This window comes from Nicotiana attenuata, chromosome 7, assembly GCF_001879085.1.
Source record: "Nicotiana attenuata strain UT chromosome 7, NIATTr2, whole genome shotgun sequence".
Taxonomy (NCBI): domain Eukaryota; kingdom Viridiplantae; phylum Streptophyta; class Magnoliopsida; order Solanales; family Solanaceae; genus Nicotiana; species Nicotiana attenuata.
In genome coordinates, this window is record NC_031995.1 from 41,581,256 (window position 1) to 41,599,994 (window position 18,739).

The following is an 18,739-nucleotide window of genomic DNA, read 5'->3' on the forward strand; positions in this document are numbered from 1 at the left end:
TATGTGGATGATATGCTGATAATGAGTAATGACATTGCCAACATAAATGCTACTAAGCGTATGCTAACTAGCAAGTTTGATATGAAGGACTTGGGAGTTGCTGATTCAATTCTGGGGATTAAGATCCATAAGACTCCTCAAGTTCTGGCATTGTCACAATCTCATTATATTAAGACAGTACTTGAAAAATTCAAGCACTTAGGGTTTAAAGTTGCAAAGACTCCAATTGACGTGAATCTTGCATTAGCAAAGAATAAAGGCCAAAGCATATCACTGTTGGATTATGCTCGTGTGTTGGGATGCTTAATGTACATCATGAATTGTATACGACCAGATATAGCTTGTGCTATAAGTAAATTGAGTCGATACACGAGCAATCCAGGTCAATCTCATTGGATGGCAATAAAACGAGTTTTGGGATATTTAGAACATACCCAGGGCTTTGCTTTGCACTACAGTAAATATCCTTCGGTGATTGAGGGATACTGTGATGCAAATTGGATCACCGGTTCAGCTGATTTGAAGTCCATAAGTGGATATGTATTCACTATTGGTGGAGGAGCGATATCTTGGAAGTCGTCCAAACAAACTTGTATTGCCTGCTCTACAATGGAGGCTGGATTCATAACCTTAGATAAAGCCAGTGAAGACGCTGAATGGCTCAGGAATTTCTTGGAAGACATTCCATTTTGGCCCAAACCGTTGGCACCAATATGCATACATTGTGATAGTCAAGCGGCAATTGGAAGGGCTGGGAGCGTTATGTATAACGGTAAATCTCGTCATATACGACGAAAGACATAAAAACGTTAGGCAATTACTCTCTAGAGGAATTATCACGATTGACTATGTAAAGTCAACTGATAATGTGTCGGATCTACTTACAAAAGGCCTAACTAGAGAGGTAGTTGAGAAATCATCAAGGGGAATGGGACTATGGCCGATAACAAGTCATAGTGGCGGTAACTTTACCTAGAAGACTGGAGATCCCAATATCTAGGTTCAAGAAGATCAAACAAAGTCATTAATGACGGTTCAACATTGTCAACTAAACTTTTGGTCCATTCTCGTGATGAGACAATGTTCAGTACCAAGGATAAATATTAAGGCTTTTTAATAATTTTTAAATTTAATACGGGGTATATCAAATAGTGTATCTATGGGATGACACGTTTAGGAATCACTTATGTAAGTGTGAAGTGTTAGCCACTTCAAGGGGAATTTTGCAAGGCCGGTTCTCTATGCACTTATAAAACCAGGCGGTGTTCATGGCTGAAACGAACACAACAATGAGAACCAAAGACGGTTAAGGGTTGGTTGTGTGACTTATGGTTGTCTAGGTATACACCAAAGTTCGACAGTTCAATGATATCAAATCTACCGATTGATCGAGTATATCCGACAAAAGTTCACTACGGAAAGTTCAAAGGAAAACCTACTTATCCAGATGCAATTAATCCTTGCTTGCGAATCACATAGTTTTTCATGCATATTTCAATGATATAGCCATTCCCCATTCATGTGGGGGATTGTTGGGTTTTTAAGTATATTAATGCTTAAAAGAGGGTGAATGGGAAATGGAGGAAAAATGAAATATTTGAGTTTCATTTGAGATTCCCTCCTTGATGAAGGGACATTGTCCCATATTGGAAGAGGAAGAGGTTTTTAATGGGTATATAAGCAATTGCTCTTCTTCTAGCTCTTAAAAAGTTGAGAAGAAGGCAAGCCTCGCGCCGTCGTCGTCGTCGCTCGATCGGCTCGGCTTCGGCTTCGGCTTCGGATTTGGTCAAATGATTGATTGATTAATTTTTTGGACCAAATTTGTTTGTTAATAGTAAATATTAATAGAAATGTTATTAAATATCCATTTTAATAACAAAATATTAATATTAAATCCAAAAATATTAATATTAAAATCCAACCATTTCCATTTTCCCGTTTTTTTGTAACAGAAAATTAACTACCCTCTTCAATTTTCCCTCTTTATTGTTGAGTAAATAGCCATTTATGTTATGGCATTTATGCTATGGCCGTTTTGCATAAACAGCCATTCTGAAGAGTTGCACCTCTTCAGATTTCAGCCCAACATTAGCTATAAATACAAGTTCATTCTCTCAGATTTTCCATACGATTTTCTGAGTTTATCCTCTTTCTTCTACATTGTTTTAACTTCAAAGAAAGTAACAGTAAGTGTGATTTGCTACCGAACTTTGTGTTCGCTGAAACACTGGGTTTGAAGTACCACTACACCAGTGTGTAATTCGTTCTATCCTGGGAGGAAATAATCCATAGCCTTGGGTACTAGGAGGGGATTAAATTCCTTAAAGAAACACTGTGAATTCAGTGGGCTCGGATTAACTTTTGTTTCATTTATATTTCTTTTTATGTTATTTTATTTTGGCGAAATACATAAATAGCCCCTTCAAGTTGTCCACAACGGTCAGTTGAACACCTCAACTGAGCCATGTTTCACTTAAACGTATCACGTGTTTAAAAACTGAACTCTATAAACACCTTACCTCACCAGCCCCCGTCGCGTGTATTGCACCTCCGAAATCGCAAGTGTGTAAGTATTTACAAACGGTAATATAACAGTTTTTTTTGTGAAATTCCTAAAAAACCCTTAATGAACTCCCTAATTTAAATACCCAAACCCAACCCTAAATATTTAGTCTACCCAGCCGCGTATCTTCTTCCTCTTTAGCAAAACAGCAAATTTTTTTTTCTTCTCTCTCTTCCTCTTCTATTTCAATGGAACCAGTTGTTAATTGCAACTGTGGCCAAATTGCTCCTTTAAAACTTTCGTGGTCACCATTATATCCGGGTAGAAGATTCTATTGCTGTAGATTTGGGAAAGTTGGCGATGGTGGATGCAATTTTTTTCGTTGGTATGATGTTGAATTATCCGAACACTATACCAAAGTCATGTATGGATTATTAAAGAGGGTAAAAAATCATGAAGAAGAAAAGTTGAAGTTGATGAAGAAACAGAGGATTTTGGTTTGGCTGCTTGTTATTGTAGTTGTGACTTGGTTTTTGAGGGAATCTTCTATTATTTAGGTGTATGGTATATGTATATGGGAATGTATTTCGCCTTTATTTTACTGCAGTGTTGTTTATGATTTATGGCCAATGTTGCCTATTCAATGTAGTTGAAATTTTCAATGTGTATGAAGAACTTTTCAATAATCAAATGTGTTTTAGTTTCTGCAAAAAAATTAGACAGCAAGGTTCATATATTGAAATGTACTAAACTAACAAAAGCAGGTTCAATAATTTGAAATGTACTAAACTAACAAAAGGAGGTTCATATACATGCCATAATAATGGTTCAAAATACTTCACAAAACAAGGTTCATACATACGACCAAATGACCAACATTAGTAGGTTCAAAATACTTCACAAAATATGGTTCATACATATGACCAAATGACCAACATTAGTAGGTTCAAAATACTTCACAAAATATGGTTCATACACATGACCAACAAAATACAAGAAAATTCTTCCTAAATTTGACTTTGATAAGAGTCAACTGGTGTAGATGAAGTAGAGGTCCCAACTTTCATTTTTTTTGTTAGAAACCGCAGCATCCCTTTGTTTTTGAAGTTGATTCCCTGTCACGGCTCTTTTCCCTTTCCACTTGAGACCATTTGGTCTAAATCCAAGATCTACATTAGTTTGTGCAGTATTCATCAAGTTTGCACCAGTTGAAATAACTCTTTCACTTGGCCTACCAGGCTAGAAAATACTTATAGTCAGTAATGAATCATCCAGAAGCATAAAGATAGAAATTACATTTGTATGCTTGGAATTGGCTGAATATAGTATTGGTAAGCAGCCAGGAAAGTATCTTTCCTATACCAGTGTTCAACATAGTCTTCTGTTTCCTTCCCAATCTTATAAAAGGCACATATTGCATGTTGACATGGTATACCTCTTAACTGCCATAACCTGCAGCTGCATTCTCTTTTTTGTATATCAACAGTGTGCCTATACATGCCTTCATTCACTTCAAATCCAGTATCAGCATTCCACTGTACTTTTAACTTCCTTCCTATTTTCTTGTTCTCCTCTAAAACTAGTCTTGCCATAGGTGATATATCAGAAGCCCATATTTCAACAAACTTGATCATATCAACTTGCCTACTCATCATTTTGTGCCTAATTTCTTCAAGCATAGTGATGACAGATTTATGCCTAGGACTTAATATCCAGGAATTAAATGTTTCACACATGTTGTTTCTACAATATCACATCTAACATTCTCATTGAAATAAGCCCTACACCAGTATTCTTTATCATAGGACAGTAAACTTTCACAAATACCATTACCTAATTCATCCAATTTCTTCATTTCTTCTCTTAATTTTACCTGAAATGGAGCCTTAGCACATCTCCAAAACTGCTTCCTTCTTTCCTCTCCCCTCCAAGTTTTCTGCCAGTTTGCCCAAATGTGTCTTGCACACATTCTTCTTTCAGCAAGAGGTAGCAAATCAGCAACAGCAGATGACAGTCCCTAATCAATACAACAGCAGCATAGAATGTTAGTGAGATGACAATCCAGAAGTAAGAATAATAATGGTAAGAAACAAACAACATAATAAATGGATTACAGTACCTTTTGCATGTCAGACATTACTGTTAAATCTTCACCATTCCTCAACTCTAAATCAGTTTTGAGATAGTTGATGAACCAACTCCATGAATGTGTAGTCTCTTGATCTACCAAAGCCCAAGCAATGGGATACATCTGATTGTTTCCATTTTTTCCAACAGCCACTAACAATTCACCTTTGCAGGCTCCCTTTAGGAAACAACCATCAAAACCTATTATTCTTCTACAACCTGCCATCCATCCCTTCTTCATAGCCTCAAAGCATACATAAAAGTATTTAAATAGATGTTTCCCAGGAACTGTTTCTGTATCAGTTCTCACCCAACATGAACTTCCAGGATTGGTGGACTTAATCATGTCAGCATAGTCCAGCAACCTAGAAAATTCAAGGTTCCAGTCACCCATAAACTGGCTAATTACCTTCATCTTGGCTCTATATACAAGTGATCTTCCTACATACAAACCCCATTTAACCCTTATAACCTCTTGCAACTCATGAACTGTGATGTTTGGACTTGAGATGATTCTATCTTGGAGCTTTCTTGCAATGTACTTGGTTGTGCAAAGTTTGTTCTTGTTCTTTGTTGGGCATTTATGGACAGGTATATAGGTCTTCACAGTAAAGTTCCCTGAATCCCTGTCCTTACTAGCATATATTTGCCACTTACATTTTTCATGTCTACACTTAGCTCTTACTCTATCTTTCTCATTAGGTCTAAGCTTTATAAACACTTTATATTGAATAGCATAATCAGCAATAGCTTTCCTAAATTCTGTTGCATTATCAAAGATCATGCCCAACTCAAACAGAGGAATTTTAGCATCAAAGTCATACCTGATCTTTTGACTTCTTCTTCTAGGAGGAATATCAACACCATGTTCAGCAAGTGGGTCTAACTCTTCATCACTGTCTACACTCCCAACATCTGAGCTGTCCACATACTCTTCATCCCCACCTAGCTTTCCAACATATTTATCCTTCTTATTTATCCCTATATCTTCAAACCCCTTATCAATTCCAGCCTCACCAAGTATTACCTCTTCTGTAAAAACAGGTTTTTTCCTCTGTTTCCTATTACTTTGTGATCCAGCATCATTCACCTTGCTCTTCAACTTGTTTCTCTTTACTTCCCTAGCAGCATCCCTCACAGATCTTAACTCATCATCTATCTCACTGTCATCTTCTTCTGGAATGTCTTCAAGGTCATCTTCACCAAAATCTGCATCTTCATCTTCAAGATTTGTCTCCTTAAACTGGTTGTCATGCTCTGCAGTTGCACTCTCTTCAACATTTATATCCTCTTCTAAAATTGTAGACCTAGGTTGTTCTGCATTTACATCACTGCCCTCAGCAGTATTTACTTCAATATCCTCATCAGCATTTACTCCAATACCCTCCTCACAATTTACTCCAATGCCCTCATCAGTATTTACTCCATTGCCCTCATCAGTATTTACTCCATTGCCCTCATCAGCTGTTACTCCAATACCCTACCCTCATCAACATTTACACCAGCCCTCTCACCAACATCTACACTAACCCCTCGACCACCCCTAATTTCTTTAGCCTGGTCACTATCACCAACTTGTGAGGAAGGTAAATATCCCACAACTACATCCTCCTCCACAACCTCTAAATTTTCTATTGCATGACTCACATAGACATCAAAGCGATCCCCATCCTTCAGGTCTTTAATAAAATTTAGTAGTTGGTAGTCATTTTCAATTGGAAAGAACTTCTGAGTTTTAGGACATAGGACAAATAACCCACCAACAGAGTTGTAGCGCATTTCAGGGGTCTCTTTTATGTAGGACACAAGCTCGGGCAAAGAGAAATGGTCTTTGTCCACCACATGCCCTATTACTTCACCCTCCCCCACATACTTTTCATCAATAAAGTATCCCCCATGATGAAAAACAACACTAATATATTCGTCCATGTGACTTTATACTGAAAATGACAAAACGCAACCAGTCAATATTCCCCGACATTTTCTGATTTTCAAAACAAAAAAACCCTAATCTAATAGCACCATAACAAAACCAGTTGTGATAAAATAGAAAAAAGCAATAATAAAATATAAACATACCTTAATGCAATAATCGAAGCCTTTACAACTGACTCCCCTTTTAACAAAAGATCCACTGCCAAAACCCTAAAATGGCCTTCCTTCAGGTGATAAATCTTGAACCAACTTAAAATTCGAACAAAGAACAACTAATCATACTTAGCAAGTGAAAAAAATCTTTAATTTTGCAACAAAAATGCCGATTGAACCAAGCTTAATCGAAGAGATGAAGGGTTAGTCGGTGAGAGAGAGAGAGAGGGACTAGACGGAAGAAACGATGAAGATTTAACGTTATGTTTTATGTTTTATGTTTCTAATTCTTTATTTCTTATTGTTTTTCCACGTGTCAGCTTCTAATTCGTTCTTATAAAAGACACCGGTAAGTGTAATACACGCGACGGGGGCTGGTGAGGTCTGGTGTTTATAGAGTTCAGTTTTTAAACACGTGATATGTTTAAGTGAAACATGGCTCAGTTGAAGTGTTCAACTGACCGTTGTGGACAACTTGAAGGGGCTATTTATGTATTTCGCCTTTTATTTTCTCTAAAATTATTTTACAAATACAGTTTACTAACAAAAATAATTTTAAACATATACATATAATGTAGTTTTCGACAAAGAAAGTTCGGTTAAACCCATGCGTACGAAGAAAGTTCGGATAAACCCGTTGCGAAATGGGGCAAGAAAAGGGAGGAAATTTCTGTTTTATTGAAGGTTAAAATAATAAGCAGGGTTATCATGTTGGGAAGCTTTTTGATAAAGTGACAGCCCCTTGTTCTATAGCTAACACTCTCTCATCTCAATACGTAGATAGTGTAAAAAGAATTTTTCATTACTTTAGTATGTACATTTACATGCATTTATCTTTCTATGCGACATGAGAGTATAGAAATCTTTTTACCTTATCAACATATATATAAGTTAAATTCTTTTTTAATTATCATTTTCTGTCCAGCAACGCGAAAAGATAATTTGACAAACCAAATTGACAGAAAGAGCCATATAATATATTTAGTATCGGCAAGAATAGGTCTATGTCTAAATGAGGAATAGTGCGGAAAGTTATAACTGAGGGGATAAAAGCCAAATTTTAACAGTAATAACACATGTTTATCTTCAACCCGTACAATTGAAATTGGGACACGGATAAGGCGTCCGGAAGTTGTACAATAAAAATCCAAAATGGCTTGTTTGGGTATTAAAGAACAACAACGGCTACACAAATAACAATTAGAGAGCTTAATTAGGTGCAATAAACATCATTAGATGAATCTTAAATAAGTAGTCTTAAGTCGCAATTATCGTAACCACAGATATTAGGCATGAAAGTTGTATGCCTTTGCTAGTCACAAAAGCATGTTTTCAACTTTTCAGAGGCAAATTGACAGAAAAGCCCATGTATATATCAAGGATTAGCCCCAAATCCTATCCAGCCACCAAAAAAATAAGAAAAAATAATTAGATTTTGGTACAGTATTTGTTTCTCTGCACTTTTAAGCGATACAGAAATTGGACCACAGGCGACAAGCCACCTTCAACCAAACATCCTCTATATAAAGCCCCCTTCTACAATGAACTACACCCACACCAGAAAATCATATTTCTTTCTCCTTTGTAACAAACTCTCTTCTCACCCATCCCATACTCTCTCTCTCTCTCTCTTTATATACTGACGTGATTCAGAAACACAGTTGTTCAAGAACCATGCCTGAGGCACCAAAATCAGCTGAATACAGTGTTGTTGCAGAAAACAACAAGAAAGTTCTTCAGTTCATTGAAGAGGTGACAACCAACGCCGATGAGGTCCAAAAGAGAGTTCTTGCCGAAATTCTGTCTCAAAATGCCCATGTTGAATACTTGCATCGCCATGATCTTAATGGTCATACTGACCGAGACACCTTCAAGAAAACCATGCCTGTTATCACCTACGAGGATATTCAGTCTGATATCACTCGTATTGCCAATGGTGATAAATCTCCGATCCTCTGCTCTCAACCCATCTCTGAGTTCCTGACAAGGTTTGTTCATTTCTTTCTTTTTGGATGAAAAATGTGCATCCTTATCTCAATAGTATAAAGGTGTACAAAGTACTAAAACTCAAAAGAATAACTCCCTTTTTCTTGATTTTGTCGTTACTGCATGTATTTGGTATTTTCTAGCTAGTGTTTGCTAAATGATAATTTTGAATATGCAGTTCCGGGACATCCGGAGGGGAAAGGAAACTGATGCCAACCATTGAGGAAGAACTTGAGAGGAGATCAAAGCTCTACAGCCTTCTAATGCCTGTGATGAGCCAATTTGTTCCAGACCTTGAAAAAGGCAAAGGAATGTACTTTTTGTTCATAAAATCTGAGGCTAAGACACCAGGGGGATTACCAGCTCGTCCTGTATTAACAAGTTATTACAAGAGTCCCCATTTCAAGAACAGGCGTCCTGACCCTTACACAAACTATACCAGCCCAAATGAAACCATTCTCTGTTCAGATTCTTACCAAAGTATGTATTCCCAAATGCTTTGTGGCCTCTGCCAAAACAAAGATGTCCTCCGTGTTGGGGCTGTGTTTGCCTCAGGCTTTATCCGTGCTATCCGATTCTTGGAGAAGCACTGGCCTCTTCTTTGTCACGATATTAGAACTGGAACCATTAACTCCCAAATTACTGATCCTTCAGTGAGAGAGGCAGTGATGAAAATCCTTAAACCTGATAATAAGTTAGCTGATTTTATTGAGGTTGAATGCAGCAAAAATTCATGGCAAGGGATTATCACTAGGTTGTGGCCTAATACTAAGTATATTGATGTTATTGTGACTGGAACTATGTCACAATATATACCCACTCTTGATTACTACAGCAATGGCCTCCCTCTTGTCTGCACCATGTATGCTTCCTCGGAATGCTACTTTGGTGTCAACCTTAATCCCCTTTGCAAGCCCAGTGAAGTTGCTTACACACTTATTCCAACCATGGGTTATTTTGAGTTCTTGCCTGTTCATAGAAATAATGGTGTCACTAATTCAATCTCTATGCCTAAATCACTTAATGAGAAAGAACAACAAGAATTGGTCGATTTAGTTGATGTCAAGATTGGCCAGGAGTACGAGCTTGTTGTCACCACATATGCTGGTAAATTTCAAATGAAATATACTGTATTAAGTTTTCTTGGCAATTTATTAAGACATGTTTGCTAATGGCTTTTTTAAAAAAAAATCTATTTCAGGACTCTACAGGTATAGGGTGGGTGATGTGCTTCGGGTTGCTGGATTTAAGAACAACGCTCCTCAATTCAACTTTATCTGCCGGAAAAATGTGGTGTTAAGCATTGATTCAGACAAGACAGATGAAGTAGAGCTACAAAATGCGGTCAAAAATGCAGTGAGCCATCTGATGCCATTTGATGCACATGTGACCGAGTACACTAGCTACGCTGATACAAGCACAATTCCAGGGCACTATGTCCTATTCTGGGAGCTGAATGTCAATGGCTCAACCCCAGTTCCTCCATCAGTCTTTGAAGATTGTTGTCTCACTATTGAGGAGTCCCTTAACAGCGTTTACCGCCAGGGTCGTGCATCAGACAAATCCATTGGCCCATTGGAAATCAAGATTGTGGAAAGTGGTACTTTTGACAAGCTTATGGACTATGCCATTAGTTTAGGTGCTTCAATAAACCAGTACAAGACACCGCGGTGCGTCAAATTTGCACCCATTGTTGAGCTTTTGAATTCAAGAGTGGTGTCTAGCTACTTCAGCCCCAAATGCCCAAAATGGGTTCCTGGCCTCAAGCAATGGAATAACATGAACTGAATGGCTAAGCCTCGGATTTCTCTGCTAGGAACGGAATGCGCTGAGGATCATTTTAGTACTAAGATCATCCTGCTTAGGTTGACCCAAACCATTTTTATGGGGTTTTTTACTTTTTAAGTAAATTCGGTATTAAGGCTTTGTAGAATTTAACTTGTCCTTCATTATGGTAGAAACTTGAAATTAGCCATGTACAAAAACAGCAGTTCCCTATTTTAAAAAAGCTTCTACCTTTTGTTAAATTGCAACCTCTCATGGCGACAGCTGCCTTTTATCTCATTGCAAATTGAGCACACATTTTATGGGAATTGTTTTCTTATTTCAGGGCAGGAATACTGCCCACTGAACTCTCATGATCCCACGTCCCAAAACGGTTGTACATAACTGCAGGGAAAAGCTAACTTTGTTTAACTCTTCCATTCTTTATTTATCCTAATCCAAAAGCACTACCATTACTAATATCATAGCATTATTTTCAGGGAAAAGTAAACCAACTTTATGCCACTTATAATTCAGCTACCACTTAAATTAATCTTAATCCTCGTGAAACTAAACTAAAAGATTAAAGGCTACATATCTCCAACTCAGCTCCAGTCAATTTCTTCCATAAAAGTGGATCGATTGACGTAAGGCTCAATGTAGAAAAAATAAGAACTCAGGGACCCAGATAAAAGAGTGAGATTTTTGACTAATAACCAAGCTTCTCTCCATTTGCCAAAATGACTTTTGATTAAAAAAAAAAAAACATACGGGAAGAAAATAGATAATCATATTGACAAACTTATAATGTTCTGCATAAACCAATAGTGAGTTCACTTATTTTGCATTAGAGTATTACTATTAAAAAATAAGAGCAAATTCATTAACAAGTTCCCAAGTTCTAACTAACACCTCAACTTTGGTTGGTGCTATATCATCCTTTGAGCTAGGGGCGGAGTTATCCTTATCCAAAAGGGAGTATATTTACACCCATTTATTAGAAAATTTCATTATTTATGTATATACTATTAGTGTTTGATTTCTTTGTGTGTTTATTTCATTATATTTTAAATTTCCTTAATAAATATTCTAAACTTTGAGCTTCTTGAAATTTTGCAAAAACAGCCACGAAAAGAGGTATATAGGCTATAGTTGGTTTCACCAAGTCATGGGAGCTTTTTTTCCTCCTCTAAGTTTGGTGTTACAACAATAACAACATCACAAGTGTGAATACAGATATATGCACACTTACACCTACCTTGGAAGGGTATAGAAAGAGAGAGTGTCAATAATAAAATTACGGAATGATTGTGTTTGTTATCATTTAATTAAGTTTGAGTAAAATATATGTAAACATAAAACGGGAATGGATCAATCAACATCACTTCCCATATTATTATTGTCTTAAAGACACTAGTATGAAAAACTTTATACCGACGTTAGGTTCTCTTTTCGTTTTTGGCAATTATCATAATTAACTGTATCTGAAGAGGCTGATTGCCTATTACCGTTATTTCTGTTCTTTTTATAATTTTCAGAGCATAACAAATTACTAACACGAATTTGAGATCTTCTCGTCTTAGGAGTAGTTGATAATTAAAGGCTTTTGTTTAGTTCCTGTTGAGTTAATTTTGTTTTTGCTTCTAAGTTTGTCTTATGGAAAAGTCATGGTGTTGTTTTTTAAATAATTATCTGAGCACATAAGGTTCTTTTTCCTGAGTAATTGTACGAATTTGGTTACATAAAAGAGGGAAAAAACAGAGTGGGCTGGCAACTTTGACTGAGGAAAGTGGCTGGGATGCTGCTGCGGTCATGGAATAAGACCAGAGAAGATAGTTAACAAAACCGGTTAAAAGACAAAGCTCTGATGCAGATATATATATATATATATATATAGTGTAAAAGCATATAATAGTACTGGTCCATGTATTAATACAAGTGAGGACGGGTAGTAGCAGCGAAGGACAGTTAAGATAATGATGATTTTTGTACTCAGAAAATGTTCCCTGGGTTATATATGCCTCTGAAAAGAAAGAAACAAAGAAACAAAAAACATTAGTAGCAGAAGGGGGTCTCAGCTGGTGGACAATGCTTGTTTTGAAGACAAAGGCCAGAGTAAAGAGAGAGACAAGTCCTGAGACAAAATTTTCACAAAGAAAATGAAAGTCATGAGATTTTCTTGCTTTCCCCTCTTTCTTTGTATTGTATTTTCTTTTTCTACAATTAAAGCATGTTTTGGTTTCTTGCCTTATGTGTGAGAGTGACAAAAGAGAGAGTGGAGTGGGGATTTTGGATATTGACAGATGAGGGTTGTGTTACTAGTCTTTTGGGCTTTTCGTGTTTCCGTAGTGCAACCAACTGTATCATCATCATCATTATCTATATTTGTCTTCTCTTTGCATTTTCAACAACTCAAATATTTCCTTCAATCGCACCATGGCAACATGCAACCCGTTTCCCTCTTTTTTTTTTTCGTTACTGCCATTACCCTATCAACTATCCCTCTGCTTCTGATGCGTACCTTAGCCCTTTTCCTATTTTAAATTTAGTAAATTCGGTTGATAATGAATTTGTTCTTCTATCAGTCTTTAGTTAAATAGTATCATGTTTTTATCTATGGTAAGAGGGTTTGAACTCGTTACATGCGGTTAGGGGTGCCAAAATGGTTAAAAGTTAAAAGTCAACCACCCATATTATCCACTAAAAAATGGGTTGGATAATGAACTTTTTATAAACGGGTCAAATATGGATAAGAACCATATTATCCATTTAGAAAATGGTTAAGCAATGAGTCTAACTTTTATATTTGTAAAGTCTCAAATTGGAGGTTCCTCAAGTTAGAGAGACTAAGAATTCTCCCAAAAGTAATCATAGGCAAGATATCATAGATAATATGGTTACCCATATTATCCGCCGGTTAACCCGTTCTTTATCCGTATTAATTATGGGTCGGCCCGGATAATTTATTTATTTTTTCATTACCCTTTTTTCATCCGAACCATATCCGATCTGACCCGCCCGTTTGCCACTCCTACGTGCGGTTAACCCACACATTACATGTTGACCTCTTACTACTAACCAATGTTATGAAACAAAAACCTTAGTTTATATTTACTGTCTTGTCATAAGATAACAAATCTTGCTCAGCTTTATATCAGTTAGTCAGGGAAATTATAATTCTGATAACCTTGTACGTACAATATTTGAATACTATATTTAGCCAATTATTACTCAAAGTTATCTTGTTTTACTAGTTTTCAGATGTGAACTAAGACAATATGAGCAAGACAGCGCATTTTCATCTTATCATATCCTTATTCCCCAGCAAATCAAAGGTCAAGACTTAAGATCAAGAGCATTGTCATAATTCTAGTCCAGGAATTCAAAGGCGACTTAAAATTTGATATTCATTTACCAGACTAAAGGTGTAACTTCATTTAAGATTCAAGTTTCAGATAATATAGAATAGGCCGGTTAAGTATTTGCATTTAAAGAGAAAAAAAAAATGGACCACTTTGGATCTTCTGTGACACTTTTTCATACATTGACATTGAGATGTACTATTTTGTTTTATTTAATCATATGAAATTAATTTCTTGCTTTAACTTTATAACAAATGAGCCACAATAAATTTAAATGTCGAGATAAAAGAATCAATAGTAGCATTAAATATGAATAAATTTTGAGTAAAATGATTTTCTTCATTATTTACCATTATTACATTATATCCCGGATTTTATTTCAGTTTTAAATTTATTGCATTTGCTTCATTTTCCATAGGTGTAAGTAAATGAACCAGCGTGTCATATTCCTCAGAGATTATTTGAAAAGCAAACGAATTTCCTTCCCCGAAGAGAATAAACTTCTACTCAAAAAATAAAAATAAAGATAAATGTATGATCGAGAAGAATATATCTTTAATTTACCTTGACATTAACAGAAGTATTCGTCCCAAACGAAAAAAGCTCAAGGAAAAAGATAAGATAATAATGTAAGAATATCATAAAATCACGATTGCACGGAAAGCGTAAAATCCGGGGATTAAATAAATCAGAAAAACCAGGGCGATTTCTACGTGAGGACCATCTCCATAATGTCGCCACGTGTCATTGACATATGCAAATTGCGTCCTAGTCCACCCCTCCCTGAGACGTCGAGAGCTCAATATGTATGGACCCCACCAGATGTGAATCCAATCACACATCACGAATCCACGTCCATGTCTCATTTGAACTAATTTTGCTTCCTAAATCCACCTACTGCACAATTAATTGGATTTTTTTTCTACAAATTACAAAATCAAAGTCTTCTTATGAATCAAAAAGAGTTTGAAGATTATCCTATATAACAGTAAAACATATACTACAAATTAAAGGGTCCAAATAGGATGTACCATGTTTAGGAGTCAAAGACATCTCAATTATAGTAACAATCATTGTTTTAGCATTAATTAATCCTAGGAATCAAAGAAATGTCAATTGTAGGAATTATCATTGTACTTAAGCCTCAAGTAGTCTTTCCAAACGAGTTCAAATACGGCATAATGCGTTAATCTTGTGCTAATGCAACTATCATACAGAGGAGATATCAATCGTTTGTAAGCAAAGCCATATTTAGGGCATAAAATGGGGAACATAGAAAAGTGATCAACTACTTTAATGCATATTAGTGGACCTTATCCGTATTATTTGAGTTAACAAAATTGTAACCTATTAGCTTAGAATATTAATAGAGTAAATAAAAAGCAGAGACAACAACAACGACAATGACCCAATAGAATCCCATTAGTGGGGTCTGAGGAGGGTAGTGTGTACGCAGATCTTACCTCTACCCTGAAGAAGTAGAGAGTTCCGAAAGACCCTCGGCTCAAGAAGACGAAAAGAGACAATATCAGTACCACCATAAAAGACATAGGAAAAATAACATCATGAAAATGAGAAAGTAGATGCAACAGAAAAACGATAGACAGTACATAGACCCGACACTGTGGAAAAACGAAATAGTAGTAAGACACAACATTGCCACTAGCTTACTTCGCCGAGCATGCATGGTGTAAACTTTTGAATGGCAAATGGGAGGCCCGTTCTCATGGTGATATTCTTCCCTGAATAGCTATCACTACACTCCCAACTTACACACTGCCAACCTTTTCTTTTTTCTTATAGGTCTGCCTAAGACCACTGAACTTAGACCGCTGGATGAGGATGAGGATACGTCCTTACCTATTGAGCCCTCTGTTTTGGGACAGCTTGGGGCTGCAGCGAAGGAGGAGAATAAGAGAAAGAGAATGTCCTCGGGTTCCTCAGACCCCAAGGTGAAGAGGAAGAAGAGAGCGGCCACCTGGGTCCGAAAACCCAAGAAGAGCACCAAGTGCAGGGTACCGGACCCTTACTCTTTATACCGGCTTAGGGACGGGTCCAAAGAAGACGACCTCTTCGTCTCTTATGGGTCGACCCTTAATGAGGGGGAGTAGGCGACGACTGAGAAAGATGACCATGAGGTCGATCCCCCTCTAACTCTGGAACCCGATGGGGAGATAAAGGTTGCAGTCTCCCAGGAAGCTGCTCCGGTTCTGAAGGAGGCGACCGGTGTCATTGACATTGTGGAGATTCCCTCATATACCGAGTCCATGTTCAAAGAGGCCTAAGTGGGCAAAGAAAAGTCAAGTGAGGGGGCGTAGGGTCCAGATAATGCCCTCAACATGTTTTTCGACGGCATGGACATGGTCGCATAAAAGGACTTTTCTGGGCTTGGTCACCTGGAGGTCCCGAAGAAGGACGTGCCCTCGGGAGCTGGTGAGCCGAGTTCGATCCCAAAACTAGTGAAGCAATATCCCGCTTCTAGCATGAACCCCGACGCAAGAGAACACAATCCCGGAGGATGCCCGGGTCCTATGTGCTCCGGTGGGCGTAGCCAGCTATCTCCAATGCCTAGTGACCGAGGAGGACCAGGCAAAGAGGAACGAGGTGGGCACGTCAAGTCTCTTCAACGAGGTGCAACAACCGTTGAACCGGGTAAGGTGTTAACCCTTTTGCACCCCTTCGTGAATCCCTCTTAGGTTTTTGATGTCTCCTATTGATTTTATTGTTTTACAGGCTTCAGTGCTTCACCATGAGAGCTTCCTCTAGTACCTCTTGTAGATTAGCCAGCTCGAGTTCGAGCTGAAAGAGATGGTCCAAAAAAAGGACATGTGTAGGGCCCCTAGTGAGCAACAGGACGAGGCTCTTAAAGACCTCCCGATTCTCCATGCCGAGCTAGAGAAAGCTCAAAATGAGGCCTCGACCCTGAAGCAGGAACATGCCGACCTGGTTGAGAAGATAAAGGTCTTTGAAGCTAAAAATGAGCAGCTAGTCATGGTAACTAATAACAAAACTTCGCAGGTCCAATAGAAGATAGACTTGATCGACCAGCTGTGGGCTGCGATGGATGAGGTCATGGCCACGATCGAAGTATGGAAGGGTAGGATAGACCTGCTGGCTTTGGAGAAGGAAGATGTGAAGGCAGATCTAGCATTGGTCGAGAACCAACTTTGGATGGTGAAGGACAAAGCCGATAACTGTTCTCGGCTAAATGATGATCTCTGGGCATAGCTGAGCTTGGCAGTCACGGAACGGGATGATCTTGGAAGAGAATATGTGGTAGTGAGGTCCAAATTGGATACAACCTCTGCTGATGCCGAGGAAATGGTGTCCTAGTACAAGGCCAATGTGGAGGCAGCCAAGACCCGCTAAAGGACGAAGACTGAATACATAAAGCGGCTATCCCGGAAAGAGACCCTCGAAGAGATCCACGCTCAAGGTTTTTACCTATCGATCGAGATTGAAGAAGCTAGGAGGCTCGAGGCCGAGGAAAAGGAACTCTACGAGCCTGAGGATCCCGAAGGCTCCGAGGGTTCTAAGGGCTCTGAGGGCTCCAACGCTTCTGTCGACGAGTCGGGCCCCGGTGAAGAACAGGCGTAGATGCTTAGTATTTTTCTAGGCTTTTAATTTTTCTTATGTATATCTTTTTTGTTTTGAGGCCGTTCTATCGGGCCTTTATAAAAGTATTTTGGAATATATAAAAAAAATTCCCTTTTTGGCAATATCGTGTCTTTATTTTTCCAGCATCTTCTTTCAATTTCTATTTGTGTATTGTTTTTGATGCCATAGCATAACATTAGATGTAGTTCTGGGGCATTCATTTTTCGGAGGTTCGAACGAAGCCCGGCTTCGATGAAACTTTTTTTGCTTGTGGATTCGAACCCTCGGTGGGACCGGAGGTTTTCAAGATGCTTTAGTATTTTTTTAGACGACGTCCTTGCCGAAGGTAACCTTGTAGTAGGTTTTGAATATTCGTAAGGATCGTACTTTCTACTTTCGGACATCAGATGTCTCTGAGCTATTTTTAGGGTAGCCGTAGCCTTTTATATTTGGGCACCGCCTAATAGGTTTGGTGCCTCTAGGATTCGGTAGCCCGGGTCGTCCAAATTTTCATTGGGCGACAGTCCCCTAGTAGGGGTATACCGTAGGCTTGATAGTCCTCGAGTAGGGGTAGCCAGTGGGCTTTAGGTTCTGGGATCAAAGAAGCAAAAATGCGTAGTGACAAAGTATAAGGGAAGTGGAAATTTATTTCATATCTTAGTGTGCAAGGTACACGATTGAAAACGCATAAAAACATGTGCCATGGCTAGAGTGTACTATGTGGGCACGGTTCATACGACCGTTTGGCCCTTACAGTAAATCTTAACTACTAAGCCTTAGCTTTTAGCACATAAAGTTTTCTTTTCCCTTGCTATAGACCTTAATCCGAGGGTAATGGCCTCCAGTATTTGAGGTTGAACTCGTGAGGGCTCGGATAATGTTGACTTGAAGCAAATGATCATTGACCCCGGATTGAAACCGGTCTTCAAATCTAAGTTAGCACATTTTAATGTTGCCTCGTTAAAAAGCTTGCTGAGAAACCCACTGCGGGAGAAAACCGGTTCAAGGGAAAAAGAGTGCAAGATGTGCTTTTGGACCTAAAAGCCACATCCGTCCTTGGCCAATTGCCTGCATATGTTAGTCCAATTTATGACATGATTAAAAAGTAATTGAGTTCGTACCTTAGCAGTAGTACCGCTTTAATTGTGTCACGTTGCAATTGTTCGGTAGTTGTATGCCGTTTCCCGCTTCGAGTTTATACGAGCCTTTGCCGGTCCGATATGGTCTTTCCTAGTTCGGTCCCAGTTTCCCCTCGTTCGGGTTCCTGGTGTGTAATGTTACTTTCCTCAACACCAAGTTACCGACTTGAAAG

General features: G+C 38.2%; 1 protein-coding gene across 1 annotated transcript; it reads left to right on the forward strand.

Moving 5' to 3' along the window:
- Positions 8,251-10,731, forward strand: LOC109228975 (indole-3-acetic acid-amido synthetase GH3.6). Its single transcript, XM_019394255.1, has 3 exons — positions 8,251-8,706; positions 8,883-9,811; positions 9,906-10,731. Exons 1-3 carry the CDS (start codon positions 8,393-8,395, stop codon positions 10,490-10,492), a joined length of 1,830 nt encoding a protein of 609 aa, XP_019249800.1. The 5' UTR covers positions 8,251-8,392; the 3' UTR covers positions 10,493-10,731.

What these genes read in the sequence shown, in the direction of transcription:
- LOC109228975 (XM_019394255.1), top strand. Translation starts at nt 8,393, where the DNA reads ATGCCTGAGGCACCAAAATCAGCTGAATACAGTGTTGTTGCAGAAAAC. An exon ending in ATCTCTGAGTTCCTGACAAG is followed by an intron (nt 8,707 to 8,882) that starts GTTTGTTCATTT and finishes TTGAATATGCAG; the next exon opens with TTCCGGGACATCCGGAGGGG. An exon ending in TGTTGTCACCACATATGCTG is followed by an intron (nt 9,812 to 9,905) that starts GTAAATTTCAAA and finishes AATCTATTTCAG; the next exon opens with GACTCTACAGGTATAGGGTG.